At 41.1% G+C, this 16,156-nt stretch overlaps 1 protein-coding gene across 1 annotated transcript; it reads right to left on the reverse strand.

Annotated features, from left to right (window-relative positions):
* Positions 1-6: 6 nt before the first annotated feature.
* Positions 7-2,543, reverse strand: BCL2A1 (BCL2 related protein A1). Its single transcript, XM_026856163.1, has 2 exons — positions 2,043-2,543; positions 7-551 (listed from the first exon to the last, which is right to left on the reverse strand). Exons 1-2 carry the CDS (start codon positions 2,460-2,462, stop codon positions 447-449), a joined length of 525 nt encoding a protein of 174 aa, XP_026711964.1. The 5' UTR covers positions 2,463-2,543; the 3' UTR covers positions 7-446.
* Between the last annotated feature and the right edge of the window lie 13,613 nt (positions 2,544-16,156).

Genomic DNA, 16,156 nt, shown 5'->3' on the forward strand with positions numbered 1-16,156 from the left:
CCCCCCCCGCTTTTGCTTATACAAAGGTTGCAATAAAATGCATTACAGTAGTATTTCATTTACAAAACAAATGACATTAAAACTTGTTTCTTAACCCATTGGATTGTATTTCAATAAAATAATATCCTTTCATGGAGGTGCAACAGAGATTCCAAGAGCTGTCAGGATGTGGAGAATGATTGCCCTCTCAAAACAGTCCTGCCTGGAAAGGGTGGCTTGAATTTCTGCATGATGCTGTGTTGATACCTCTTTGGAAAGACCTTGTTTGAAGGTTTGGCAATTAGGATTGCATGTTAAACATTGTATTTAGTAAAAATAAATACAAATAAATTAAAAACAAATTATGGATGAAAATTATTTTCTCATTGATATTTCTTGGAGGAAAGCTTAGCCATGAAGCCTGTGGCAATATCTAGAGTATACATGAATGGCAGGTCCATTTTATTTCAGTAGTACTCTCTGAATAAGGAGAAAACAGCTATGAAGATGGCTGTAATTTTGGAGAAAGATAGTAGTGATCTTCTTTCAAACTTCGTTAGGAAGCCATTTTCCTGTGGAAGAAAACATACACAGTTAGGGGCAGCTTAAAAATATCATGTAGGAAAAATGCACCTCCCACTGCTGGTATCAGAGTAATGGAGTGCTGGAGCATTGTGCATAGAGGCACAGGTTTTCAGAGTTCTACTTCCAAAAGATGAATAGGGCTTTAAAAACAGTAGCTGCAAATAGCTGCACCTTGCTGAACGTTTGTTTTATCTGCAAGTCAAGACTGTGCCCTCCTTGTGTAAATAGAAAATGAATGTGAACTGTATCATCTGAGCCTAGATCTTCAAGGAAGATACAAGTACTATGTTTCTGATGTAGTAATATACTTACAAATATCTTCCTTTAAGCCTCCTTATTCTACTATGATGAGACACATATTATGACAGAATGTTGCCAGGAGTTGATACTTCTCTTAAATAAAATTGACTCTATTTGAAAGAGATGGAGAGAGAAGCTTTTACAACAAATCTGATGCATCAAGGGTCCATGACTCACTATCACCCTTTTTTTTTTTAAACTGCTACCAGACAGAGAAAGATCAAAACAAGCAAAAAGAAAAAAGGAAAAGCAAGACACTAGAAAACAAATGAGGGAAAAATGTTATAGCAAATAGGAAGTATAAGAGAAGTGGGACGAGAGAGGGGTGTAAAGAGAAAGTAACATTTAAATATAGGTAAAGGAAAAAAGTACCAGGGAAATAACTGACACTGATATTGATACTCAGCTTCCCCTAACCGAAAAAGAAAAATGTATTGGCGTGATGAAACTCTGCAAAGCAAAAGGGACCTTCCCTCCACTGGCAGAAGGGAATTTCAGCAGCTTGTCAAAATAATCCACGTACTGACAAATGCTTTTCTAAGCATTGACTATTGATTGATGAAAGTTCTAGGATTATCCCAGTCCAAACAGAAAAGATTTAACCCAAATTGCACTTGCCTGTAGAATTCTTTAACTAAAACTGATTCGGGGTATTAAATAATGGCTTTGTTGAAATCCACAGCAGAAGTATTGACTTCAGCTGTGAGGATCACACCTGTGTATTCTTCCCTTAACTTGAGCTTCAGTATTTTTGGACCAGCTCCTCTACGAAAGCAAAATTGCTGCACTAACCTTAGGATGCCACTTAATTTTAGATTTAAATATAGATTTAGATGCATAGTTTAACCTGCTTTGAGCAGGAAGCTGGAACAGTTGATTTCCTAAGGTCCCTCTCAACCTGAATTATCTTATGATCCTATAATTCAAGACTATATGGTTTCGACTGTTACAGGTACAGGAAGAGCATTTTTAAAAATAAACTTGTCTTTTAGCATTGTTCTATCTAAAGCATAAGCAAAGCTTACATTGTAAGTCTCAAGAAGACATTCCAGACATCAAATATTAAACAACTAAATAAAACCCTAAATAAAATGTTTTTGTCAGTGTCTGTAACAATAGTTTCCCTTAATTTAACAAAATCTGCTAATCTAGACTTCGGTGGAAAATGAGAAACTTACCCAGCCACCGTTTGCATCTATCCATTCGGCTTTGTTGTTTATTATGTACTCTGTGATGAAATAAGAAATCTGCTCCTTCTCCTCTCCAGTGAGCTGAACTCCATGCTCTTGAAGCTTCTTAGTGAGAAGACCTCCAAACGTAAATATGGTCATAATTCGTCCCCAGTTAGTATTTCCATCAGCAAATTTTTCTTGCATGACACCATTGAAAATTCTCTTGGCAACAGCTACAGAGGTAATATCAATCCTGTCCAAGAATGGTCTGAGAGCCTCCTCGGTTTGATCTTGCAGCGAAGATGCAATGTTTCGCAAGACGTGAGCAACCCTGGTTTGAGCTGGTCCAAGATGTGACTCCTGAAGCACATATTGCAGATAATCTTGAGCTAAGTAATAAACGTAATAGAACTCAGCAGTTTCCATTTAGAGTGAAATGCAGAGAGCAGTGCAGCGCTCTTAATCGGGGTCAGTAATGAGCAGCCACAAGACATGCACACAGCTTTGTATCATCTGGTTTTGATGGAATTTTTTTGCTTTTACCACAGAAGTTCCTGTAAAAACGTAGTGACTTAATGATTGTGTGGGTTGTGGAATATGTCACAGCGGAAATGAAAGAAAAAGTATCTGCTCAAGGGAGACAACATGTCTTCTCGAGTGATTTATTATTTCTCTAAATAGTATGATTCCACAACTAAAATCTACCAGCTTTTACCACATTCTTTAGCAGCATAAATTGGTATTTCCTAGGGACTTTTGCTATGTAACACAGGCAAAGGTTTGGCATTTGGCTTACAAAATGCTGAGAAAGGTGTATGCTAGCAAAGGTTAGGCGTTTGACTTGAAAAAACATGCCTAAAAAGTGTATGCTATAGGAGTGTGCAGCCCCTCCCTCCAGCCCCATCTTCCCCCCACTCCAATCTCTTCATTGCCAGGGGTTTTGGCTGCAATCTGTATTGCAGGTTAATGGGATATTTCTGGTTCACAACTTTTTGAAGAAGCTGCTAGACATTTTCAACAGGATGGAAGAATGGATAAACTTTCTTCAGCACTCAGGGTGCTTTACATAACTGCAAAAAGTGGGGACACAACAGGGGTACAAGTATGGATAAAAAGAGGGAATGCTAGCTTTATAACATTATCCCATTCTAGACTTTCCCACACTCTCTCTGTGAGTGCTCCTCAAGGTCCTTCTTTGAAGATTTGAATGGGTAGCTTCAAAGATTTCTTTCCCCCACGGGGAGTTCTGCTGTAAAAGACATTATTACTATAAAAGACAATGCTAATGCAGTCAGCATGTCAGAACATGGGATGGAAAATACAGGGCCAAGCCAGTGATGTGTGATACCATCTGAATCTTTCATGATAAGTAACAAAGAAGTGTCATGATACCTACAACAACTGCTCTTAGATTCAAATGTGCAATCAAGCAGTTATTTTTTGGGGAGAAGGGGCAGGGATGTCTAGCCCCTTACAGACCTCTTCTCCCGAGGCAACTTGATCTTGCTAAAGGGTCAGGGTGTGTCTGTAGAGGACCTCACCCCATTGCAAAGGCTTCAGAGCAGCAAGCAATTGGATGTTTGGGGTCCCCTCTTTCTCCATCCCCTGTCTTCATCCCACTACTTCTTACCCACCTCTCATTCACAACTGTTCCTTCTCTGAAAGCAAAAGCCACCCCCAGCCCCACACACCAACAGCTCATCTTTGCTCCAGGAATGTCGGTGAGCCTGTTCCTGGTCCTGAGCACTCCCTGATGCTCAGATCTATGGAAGAAGAGCAAAGCTGCATGCCTGGTGGCCAGCACAGGGCTCGAGTCTCAGATGTCAGGATAGCACTGGCACCTCAGCCTACTGGAACAAAGCATATCTACACCGTGATACAGCTCTGGTGTCCATATATTGCTGACCCTAGCTAGCCCCCCGCAAAGTGTATGCTGCTGCTCTGACATCACAGTTTCGTAGAAACCCATTGAGTAGACCAGGGTAGTTTCCAGTTCCTTCTTCGTTTTTTTCTTCTGCATGTGGTGAGTGTGGCTCAGAATGACACAGTAGTCGTCCATGCACAGCAGAGTTTGAAACCTCAAGCTATCACCAACATAGCACAGACATCAATCACTTCGGTGATTCAGGAAAATATGTCCCCCACTTTCTCTTGGAAGCAAGTAAAGAGGTAGCTTGGTGCTGTGTTCACCTTTGGGAGAGAATGAGTTTAGGAGGGCAGTGTGAGCTGGCAAAACTCATGTTATTAACCCCAGGGAAGGATGTGAGGCGAGGACTGGGAATGGGCTGGAGGTGGGAAGCTAGCTCTCCTCTCCTCCGTACACACTCACATTCTTACCAAAGCTCATTTTGAAAGTTCAGAGGTGTCCTCTATCCAATACCTGCAGCTGCTGCTTTGGCAGAGCTGTTAGGCTCGTTTTGCCTTTGTTATGTTCAGTGATTTCAGCAAACTGCCAAAAAAAAAAAAAAAAAAAAGGATGAAAGGATGTGATAGTCATTAACTCTTCACAGCTCAGCTAAATCTGGGCAGAAATTTCTGGGGCAGAGTAGGGAAGGCATTGCTCTACTCAGACAGCTTCCCTTCTGGCAGATGCTTGCTGCAAACAGGGCTGCGAGAGCTACTTGAGGAACAATCCCCAGAATCCTTTTTCTATATAGCACAGTCTGTGAAGTTATAAATCACTCCTGCCTCTCTTAATAATTGATTAATGAAAAGCTCTTTGTAGTCTTTGTGAATGTAAGTAATAGTTGAATATGAGAATAGTGCACAATACCTAAGGAGACAAGTTTTGTTTTCTTTGCCATCGACAGCAGCAGAGCACAGGCAGAAGCAGATATTTCTTCATTAGTAGAGCGTTTAGGATTCCAAGGAGGGTGATGAAATAAGGCTATGAATATGTCACCGTTACTGAAAAAAATCAATGTTAATACCTTGGCAATTTTGGTGCAAATGCAGCCACTTACAGTCTCTTGATCTCTTACAGGGCTGTAAGGTGAAGCTAAGCGCCCAGCTCCCAGAAGGGGGGGCCAGCTCTGAGCAGACATCTCTAACAGCAAGCTGTGACACTGGTGACCAGAGCTCAGGATGTAGCCGATGAAGCTGCCCCAGGTCTATCGACTGCAATGTTGGACACATTTGCTTTTCAATAGCATGTAGCTGAGGGTGCAATTCCAAGTGTTGGACATTTAGTAGCAATGACAGTTTATATATCTATATACAGAGTCAGACCACAGGGCATAGACCAATCTTCCCAAGCTCTAACGGTCAACTCTGAGCACTGTAAGAAATCAGCTTTGGGATCTGCTGCCTGTATCATGCCACTCCAACACTCTGATTCTCATTTTCTACATTAGGCAGTGTCTTCCTTTCTCCTACCAGACTTTATTCACATGTTGTAGCTGTAATTGAATACCTTTAACTTAAAGAAACTCTACTTTTCTTCCTACCTATCTCCCCAGTGCTGCAAAGACTGCATTCTCATACACTGCGCTGCTTCTTCTTTATTTTCCTCTTTGCTGTATATACTTTGTCTTTATAAATGATAAGTGTTAAAAAAAGGTTTGAAACAGAAACCAGCTTGACATGGAAGCTCAAATGCAAACCCTCCCCTCGCTACCTGGCAAATAGCAGGGGGCCTCGAATACTTTAATTTAAATCTGTGCTCTGTGGATTTCACTCCACATCCTACCTTAACCTGAAAAGGATTATTTTCCAGAACAGATGGGAACTGAGTTGACAGATCCTCATAAAATTGACTTGTGAGAGACGATGTTATCTCATCGTGTTCAAGACAAAACTAAGCCAAAATGACAAAAGCTTCATTGAACTATTCATGCTGCATCTGCCTTGCCAGAGTTGTTCCAGTTCCAGGTGAATGTGGGATCTGAGAGCTTTGTCTGGAGGAACAGTCTGAGGCCTTGAGAAAATTATTGCAGATTTTTTTTCTGGTTTTCTTCCCTTTTTGGTGTCCAAACCAGGGTGATATTTTGTGGTATTGGATTTCATTGCAGAAGAACAGCTCAGTTCACTTGTAGCTTTCCAGCTGTCCTGCATAGCCCTGATATAAGACTTGAGGAGGCTTTGGTGACTTTTATTTACCCTCTATTTTTCTGTAAATTGGAATATGCAAGCTGGCTTTTCTGTGAGCTGGAATGGTTAGTTGGTATTAAATGCAGAGGCTTGGGTTGCCCAGTGGAGTGCTGCCACCTAGTCGCAGCCGGCCTGGCTGCACGCAGAGGAAGGAGCCCGGCACAGGAGAAATCCGTTACCTCCCTGCAGCTCGAATACACGTGCGGGTCTTCTGTGCTTTCAAGTTCTGTATGCAACAAAGAACTAAAATACAATAGGATTGGGACTCAGGCCCGGTAATGATCTGAACTGATAAATGATATTGTGTTTCCTGAAGAACTGCATCAGCCAGGAAGCACCACAGTCTCCTGTCCAAAGCTTGGAAATATCAACTCCATAAGAAGTTTTGGGAGCAGTTCATTCTAAAACACTTCAGCCCTTCTCCTATTTTTTCTAGGATGGAGATAAAATAGCAGGATCCTGGATCTCAAATTCTGTGGCAATTGAAACAGAGACAGAGCCAGCTTATATTCAGTATATCTCAGAGATGCAGAGAAGACAAGCTCCAAGAAAGATAGGAGTATGTAGCTAGTTTTGCATCTTTTGGGCCAACTGAGATATTCTGGGCCAACTGTAGAGCCAAAGGGGTCCCCAACTAAAGCAAGTAGCTACTCCAGCTTACTGTTGAGCTGTGGTGCAGTCCAGAATGACTGAGGGCTGAGCAATATGGCATAAGCTCTCTCCTGCTCCCAAAATACCACACAGCAAAGGCTGGGAGGATGGATCAGATGAAGATGCACACCGTGGCTCTCCATTGCTCAAGCATGAGAAGAATTACCTGAGAGGCCATTCTGCTCCCCTTATGACTCCTCTATAGCACTCCAGTGACATAAGGGGACTATGGGAAGGGCCAGGTTTGGCTTTGCTACTCAGGGTTCAGCTGCTGCCTCGTCACTTCCTCTGGTAACTCATCCCAACTCAGAACTTGGCTTCTGGATCCCAGATTCTCTCATCATCATGAGTCAAAGGAGAGCCAAACACACTGCTCCACTATGCACGTGCCATGTGTCATCATATGCATATGTGCAGACACATGTCCTACATTCTCATAAGCCTTTCCAAATGTTTATCTAGGGTTAGGAGAGTTTGAACAAATACTCATAGTTGTCAGCAGCGAGCCACAGAAACGTAAGGCTCCCTAAGCTTCCCAGACAATGCAGCATGAACAACTAAAGTCTTGGTAGAAGCTTAACAAGGTCTTGCAGATGCCAGCAGAAACATCTGTCTGCTGAAGCCAGCTTGATCACTGAAAATAGTTGCTCCCAGGTGGAAAAAAAAAAAAAAAAAAAAAAAAAAAAAGACTTCTGGGGCGTATTCATGAAATAAGAGGTCAAAAGCTCATGCCTCAATATGATAACCAAAACTTTGTGTCACTCGCAACCCACAAGTCAAGGGTGGTCTTGTCTTTTGGTTCGTTCTGCTGTGGCAGGTGCAATGTGAACATGTTCAAAGTCCTTTGTACACATCTGCAGCTTTGGTTCAGATCTGTGCATTCCAAAGAGATAATACCATTGGGAGGACAGGCATTCAACATCAGCTGCACCAGTGCTTTAAAGCTACTTTAGATGGTGGTGATACTCAATATGTGGTGAGACAGCACTTCAGTAACGTATCTGAGTCTTACTTGGCATACAGAGTCCCACTGGATGAGAGTTTCAAAATATGAACAAGATTTAGGTAAAGGGTTTGAATAGGATATAAGTGCCCAGTTCATTTAGATGCATTAAAAAAAACCCAACCCCTTCAGCTATTCAGTAAGGCTACTAACAGTTTAAAGTAGACATGCTTCTAAATTCTTTGCTATTTGATTTTCCACGGGAAGCTTATGTATCTCATGTTTTTAAAATAAATGGCTTTAAAATTCAAGCTCACTTCCCAGGTACAATTTACCTGAATGCCTCGGGGGTTTGCAGTCCTCTACATCAGCCCAGGAGTGTGCTTGCTTCTGTGCTTCTCCCTCATTTAAATCAGGCCTGCATCTGCTCCTGTACTTGTCTCTTACTTAAATCAAAACTGCATCTGCTCCCGTTACTACTAGAAACCCTTATACTGGGTCAAGTGTTAGTGATTCATAGATTAAATATCTTTCCTTTAGAAGATAATGTATTCTTTTAATAAATCATTTTACCCCCCTTTTACAATATCCCCTCTGCTGATGACCCCATAAAAGAGAGTTGTAGCAACATTAGTATTTCTACTATAAATCACTCTTCATGGAGGTTCATAACTCATCTTTAGTTTGTTTTATATTCAACGTTCCAGTCTGGGGGCATATTTGTTTTTGTTCCCCTTTCAAATTGATTTGAATTATTTTATGTTATAAACATGGACAAAAATACAAATGTACAGTGTACAGATATTTTCCTCTTTTATAATCAATACAGATCTTCGAATAGAAATTATGTTTAAGGAAATTAATGTGTAATGTGATTTCAGTAATTTTCATATGCTGACAACACATATATTAAAACACACTTCCGAACCATAATTCAGCATTTTTGCTACAATTTAATTACCTTCTCAAATGTGTATTTGCATGAAGATATTGTGGTGCTAGGGCCTGCTGTTTGCAGTCTTTTTTTTTTTAAATAAAAGCGCCCTTCATCTGTCATACAAAGAAGACACAGACTACACTGACATTTGGTAGGACTTTTCCGAAGTCTAAAACCAGTTGGTACGAAACTTGTTCCATCTACCCATAGCCTAAGAAACTGGAATGTATATGGTAGAATAAAAATCTCCTGCATAAGTCAACCCCAAGGAAAAACTTGTGAACCTAACATCCCAAACAACCCTTCTGGAGGGTTTTTTAACCCAAACTGCATTTCTCATTCTTCTGATTTGCACCATTTCATCAGATACTCTGCTGTTGGCACTGTGCAGTATTTTCAAACCCACAATGATTATGTGTAAATTGCTGCAAATTATAGCAAGAAATTAGCTGTAACTCCCATGGTATATTTTTATCCTTGTGTTTATTATGATTTTCTGATCCTCAAAAAAAGCATGCTGAGATGGCATTTCTGTGCTCCTAGGAGAAGGCTGTGAGCAGAAATAGCTAACTAATCTGTCTCCCCAGGTATTTATATCACATTCATTGCTGTGCTGTCTGAGCATGTAATACTATCCCCTCAATCTTTTTAAGTGAAATGACGTCCCATTAAATAAGTGTGAAGGAAGCTGATGCTACCATGACTAGTTATCCAAACCTGCTGCCATTTTTTAACCAAAGCAAAAAGAAATTTGCTTTTGAGCTCGTTTTTTAATCTTATAACTTAACAGTGCTCCGTGCCTTGAATTACATTTGCCCATCACTTCATTGTCATGGCTGCGTGTAGAGTCCACGGTTCATGAGGGAATTAAGCCTGTAAGCGTGTTAGTAATGATGCTAATACCAGTGCCTGCTCAGGCCCTCAAATTCTCTGTGCTTCAGAAAGCTGCATTCTTTTAGACCCTTTCAAATAATGTCAATGCAAAGCGTTTCCTTATTTGTGCTGACTGTTCTAAGCAATGAAGCAACACCTAAATGCCCCAGTTGGGAGTAGGGATTGTCTTGTGCTGGGTGTTTCACCCATTAAAGCCAGGAGGAGTTTCCTGCCCCAGCTCACTGAGCGTGGGGAGAAGCGCTGAGCCGACACAAAGCCCACTGGCTTCACAAAACAGCAGGAGTGAGACCGTGATAGACTTTCATTAGGCAACAGTGAGGATGATTTCGTTTAATCTGTGAGGCATTTTAATGGCTATCGGTAGCAACAGCATGCAAACTCCACACCAGCAGCTCAGTGTATGTAATTTTGAGTTTCCACAATAAAACCCCAGAATACTTATTCATCCTTAGCAGACTCGCTTTTCTATCAATTTGGGACTAGATTCTTGGCATGCCAGGGAATTATGCATCATAATGACTTAATCGAGGGCTTTCATAGTGTATTCTAGAGCCGAGAAACCTTTTTAAACCCAAATGCAGATTGAAGCTTGGACCCAGCAGCGAGTGCTTTACTCATGAAATCAGAGGAGCTCTGCACAGACTGACCCCCTGTGCCTCAGCAAAGCTCTATTGATTTTGGTAACTTCATCTGTGCAGGGATGTGAATCTATCTACAGGGAGCTAAATGAAGCCTAAAGTTATCGATTTTTCAAGAGAAAAGAACTTTATTTAAAGATCTCTTATGTTTTCTTAATTATTCCTGATTTTGAAACATGACATCACAGCAGACTAATGATATTAAGGAGCAACAGTAAATAAAACAGGCAGTTTCACATGATTCAATGCAGCAAGACCAGAGAGAATGGGATTGACTGATTTAGACAAGGTTTTTATTTGCTCTTTGTGCTGGATAACTGTTAATCACTCAATGAGAAATGCATTTCCAATGGCCAGTGCTCAAGCAACGTAAATAATAGAAACATCCTTGTTTCTTCTTTGCCCTTAATCTCCTTTTGGAGGCCTGACAATAAATAGCCATTCCCAATCTATTTTGCAACTCAGAACCCAGATCCAAAAAGCCCCTATCAAAGATAATTAGTTTGCTTTACATCCCTCCTTTATATTCCTGAGCTAATAAATGGGCACTGCAGTTCCAGAGGGAGTTCATTTTTCTGGCTGCCTACGGGGGATTGAGAGTTGTCTCACTTAAGAACAACTCAGTTTTTTGCTGGATGCACTGGCAGGGACCAGTGTTCTCTACAAAAGGTGGCAAACCACAAAACCTAAAGTCGTTATCTTCAATATAAAACTTAGTGTTCCTATGGCCTGGCAAACCCCTTCAACCCTCAGAGTTTTAGTTTCCCTATCTGTTGGAGAGGCTTCTCCAAAAGATTTGTTGATTCAGCAAATACAGCTTAATTTCCTGCTTATACCACAGCTTTCCTACATGACCTTGAGGAAACAACTAGTCTCTGTAACTCAGTTCCCCACTTCTAAAATAGAGGAAATAAGAGAATTACATTCAGGTGTGTGTCCTTTGCCTATATTTAGAAGTTTTCCCAAAGGGGTGTGTTGACGGGAGTTTATGTGTGGGCCTTGGTTGGGCTGCCTTAGCCCAGGCTATTGATGAAAACTTGTCTGTGGCCATGAGTTAAGCAGAGCTGAAGCAGGTAAGAGCTGACTCAAAGGCGCATCACTCCAGTCATTTGCCATCTGTGTGTGAGTCAGAGCCATAATATTTGTTTTCTTCTATCCTTTGTTGGAAGTCAGCAGAGCTGTTTATTTGTACAGCAGCTAGTGTGCTGGGGCCTTGATCTAAGCAGGGCCTAGGTGCTAGTTTGAATATATAGTCTAATGTAGCATGTTATAGAGTGAGATGCTGGTTTGGGCATTTTTATATGTGTGTGTGTGTATGCCTCTTGGATTCCATTCTTCTCCCACATGATACCATAGCTAGTGGATAGATCTGCCTTGGAGATGCTGAAGATGTAGAGTTTGTAATTCTTTGAGCATCTGTTTTGGTTAAGTCACCAAAGATTGAGTGCTTGTGAGGAAATCTGAAAAGCAGTTTTATCAAGTTCACCTTTTCAAGTCACTTTTCTTTTGCAGTAAGGCTTGCTAGCTGTAAAATTATTCTAATAAACTATGTTACCACACTCTGAGGCAGTTTTTCTTGCTCATTGATTTTTGATCCAAGGTACTTGCTCCTGAAAATATTCTTCCCTTTTTCACTACTTGGATAGAAGCTGATTTTGTATAATTTGGAAATTGGTGTAGAGCAACATCATCCTCTGTTAATATCTCCTTTGTTATTTGCTAATCATTTTTTCTGGATAGTCAATTTGTGAGTGGATTCTTGTTCAGCCATGGTCAGATTTTTTAGTGTTTAGTGTACTAAATTAATTTGTTTTGTAGCTTTCCAAAATAGTTTAGAATGATAGAGTTCATAAAAGGGTAAAAATATAATTTAAAATAGGTTTTGTCAGTAAGTAAGCTTTTGCAAAGTGAAAATTGGAAATAACTGTAATAGCGATAAGCTACATTTACAGTTAATTAACCTGTAATCTAATAGAAACTGATCTCCCTTACAAGGTTAAAGTACAACACACTTGCATGATGTAGTCAGGTTTTCTGTTTGTTGTGTCCAGCTGGATACCCAACAAAGAAAATAATTGGTGTTTTATTGTATTAATTCCTTGCCAGACAATGCTATCTAATTTAACCATGGCCTCCTGATTTACAGGAGGCCATTTAGGTGCATTGGGGATGTCCAGCTGTTGTGTCTCTTTGAGGCATCAATGTTTTCATCCTAAAACATCCATGTAATCCAATCCTCTTTCCTCCTTTCTGTGTCTTTAAAGCCCTGCCCTGGAGCCTCACACGCACACAGCTAAGTTTTACTGATGGCACATCCTCCCACATGGAGGGAGGGAGTATGGAGCTGCAGACTTCAAGCTCTAAAGCTTCTGTCTCAATTCCTGAGAGTTACAACCACTTCTGTCATCTTCTGAGGAAGCAGGGCTGGATAACAAAATGTGATCCAGAAGTTCACGCTTTGGAATAAGGTTCACTTTTAGCAAATGTATTCCCTGATTCCTGGTGATACTAACAACAAAAGAGTGCCGAGACAAATGTTTACAACCCCAATAATACACTGAAAGTGGTGTTCTGCTGTGAAAAGTGACTCACTAAAAATGTCTCTTCCAAGCTGCAGGATTACTGGCTCTCACTGAGTCCAGACCGAATGTGCTCAGTTTACAAACAAAAGTACAATATTTATTTCTTAGCTGTCAGCTCTAAAAAGGGGTTATGCTCTAGGTCAGTTGCCCTATACCCTGAGTAGTCATTTCCCCAGGTAGGTGTTGCAGTCATGGCTTGGTAGTGCTTTGCCTTTATGTTTACACTAGCCAGGTTGCAACTGGATGTGAATAAGATCAAAATAGGTTCCATCTTTCTGACAAATGTATGGCTGTTTGAACCAGGTCATCTAGTCCGCCCTCTCTGATAACACAAGCCACAGGATTTCAGTTAGTACCTTCTTGTGTGTAGCTCATGACTCCCAGCTAAGACGGGCTCTGCTAGCTAGAGGAATTCCCCACAGCTTTATCCTTTCATTCCTTTTAATGGTTTTGCACAGATCTAACAATCCAGAACGGGTGCTGATTCATACATGCTGATGACTTGCAACCAACTGTTGTGGTTCCTTCTCCCAGAAGTCATTCCCTCCCACCTCTCCCCGCCTCCTGCAAAGACAAGCAGAATCTGAACCACTGCAGCCTGGAGGTCTGTGGATCAAGGTGGACAAACGCTGATATCAATTGTCCTTAATACCCCAGCTCTCAGTTTGGAGTAGTGCAGTAGCTGTGATGCGAGAGCTGAGCCATCCTTATGGCAGAAGCAAATCTCTCTTGCTGCCTTACTGTAAATCAATTCCACTTGTCCATCAGAGCCTTCGATAGATGATCCTTGTGTGTGACTCTGGAGCTATCAGAATGGTGTAAACCAGCTTTCCACCCTGAGGTACCTGTTTGTACAGAACAAACTGTCACTAAATATCAGTGGTACCTTTTGCAGCAGGTTCAGTGGTTAAACCACCAAAATGATAGATAAGATGTTCACCATTAAAACTAAACACCTTTACTGATGGTGGGAGTTTGGGATTTTGGTGCCTTCTGACATTTAAATTGGGAAGAATGCTGAGTCAGCACAGCTATCCCTTGTTACTGTGAGTAAATGATTGCACCAGTCAGTGTTGACTCCTAAGGAATTTGTAGAAATTTATTTCCAAAGAGCAGTTGAGTTATCAGCCTAGAAAGGACTGATCGATAGCAATTGGTTTCAGCTATTACAGTGCTTTTAATTTGGCATGTTGTCCTTTTGTCATGCAACATCACAGGATTTCTTCTAGCTTGAGGAACCTGAAGAAAGGGAATATTGACTTTTGAGTGATTAAAATGTGTGAAGCCTTACCTTGAGTTTGTCTATAGCATCTCTTTATAGAGAGAACAAACTACTGAAGTTAAAAAAATTAAGGCAATACGGTACAGGGAAATTTTAGTGCAGAGATTTGGCCATGTATGTCTGCCCATATTGATGGAAATCCTGCTGCTAGATCCCTGTGCACCCTGCTAAATAATTTGCCTAATGATTTTGGTTAAGCACAGAAAACAAGCACCATCTGAAACTTTGACATAACTGTGCTTGATGCATGGGAGCCAGAGAGAAAATGCAGCACTGCAATACAATACCTTGGTTCCCAGTACTGAAAGTGAGGGGTAGAGACTGGTGTTAAGATAAAGATGTCCTGGGACATCAGTGCTCACTGTAATGGATCCAAAGCCTGTACCATGGATCCAGATTTTATCCTGCTGTTAAGAATGCACCTTTCTTACTCTAGGACTCAAGAGTCAGTTGGGCAACTCCTGACTGAGTTGGGCTCCTGGCAAAGAATTTGGCATTGGGTCCAATTTGGACACAAACCACTTCTTCTGTAGTGACTTTTCCCAGTATCTTCCCTGTAAGCAAGATTTCAGCCCTGGTGTATGCTGTTCTGGTACTTCCCGTCTGCCTTTGGCAATAATTTTATAAAGGGAAGGTCTGGTCAGTTGTCTTCCCTTGCAGTACAGTTCCACGCATATAATGATAGAATTATATAGGCAACATGATATAGACAGTCTGTCTGGAACCATCTGTTATTTTGGATAATAACTAAGTCCTTTCAGAGTTACATATAGCAACACCGTGAATAAAAATTATATAATAGAAGAATTTTTCATCCTCCTCGTATTCAACTCTGATCTTCCTACAAGTATGTGTGGCAGAGGCAGCCCCAAAGCAGAAGTTAGAGCTGACTGAGGGAGTGAACTAATGATGTATCTCTGAAGTCCAGTGGAAAGCTACATACCCTCCTACCATGTTTAGGAAAGGTTCACTGTCTGTTAAACAGTGTGGCATTATCTGCATTTACAGCTCAGGCATCAGGAAAGCACCTACACATCCCTGGCTGAAGGCTGCCTGTCACGCACCTTCCCACGTGTATCGTGTTTGGGCTGCAGTGAGTAAAGCTGTGTACGCTCAAGTTCCCCTAAGCCAAAGGGAGCTGGGCTTCACAAGTCACTGGACTGCTTAGGAAACATTTTAGAGGAACTCATGTGCTGCTAGAAATGAAGCTTTCGCTGCTCAAGTTATAATCTTGTCCTCAACTGGAAACAGTGTACCGGGTGTGATGACGGGGAACCTAACGCTGGTGGAAGTGGCATCGCTCAAGTGATGAAACACCCCCAAAATACTTTGGGGCATATGTTTACAAGCAGCAGCATATCAGCACTTATTGTCCTCATCAAATTCCAAATCAAGTAATTAGCTGGCAATTTCAAATGGCAATATTATTGTTTGCTTCATTACCTACTGCACTTGTATAATGCTGTTTGTGCAGGAGGGTCACTATTTCTTCAGTTTAGCAGCAGTTACATTTTAGCAATAAGCAAAAAGACCCATTATCAGCCTCCACAGCACCTTGGTGCTCTTCAGGACGAATGGTGCAATATAAACGTAGAGGATTATTTAAAAACCCGTTGCAAACACTTCGAGCATATTAGCTGTAATAACAGTCTGACTGTTTTATTTGGCAGTGATCCAGTTCCTTTGTCAAGATACAGTACCTGGTGCATGTTGCTTGCAGACCAACTGACTGGCTCATAAAATAGCAGGATGGCAAAATTATCAGGAAAAACAATGATGTGTTTTTATGTTGCTGTAAGTTATGGATGTGTAATAAAAGGGGGACATCGAGTTCTTAAGCCAGTAAGCATAAAGGTGACGGTTTTATGGCAGCTGTAAGTTCTGAAGTGTGTGTTTAATAGGGATGATCTTTAGCTGCCCAGTCTGATTTTTGTGTACCAGGCTAATAAATGTGAACTAGATAATTTAGGAATTGGGAAGTGTAGTAAGGCAATGTTTTCTCTGAGATCTCTGAGCGAAGGAAGACGATGCAAAACATTTCTAATCAAAAGTAAAAACGTAAGAGCACAAATGAGGCATTGGCCTGAATTCACTCTACATGTAG

This window comes from Athene cunicularia (genome assembly GCF_003259725.1).
Source record: "Athene cunicularia isolate RWA chromosome 10 unlocalized genomic scaffold, athCun1 chr10_part1, whole genome shotgun sequence".
In the NCBI taxonomy this organism is placed as follows: Eukaryota; Metazoa; Chordata; class Aves; order Strigiformes; family Strigidae; genus Athene; species Athene cunicularia.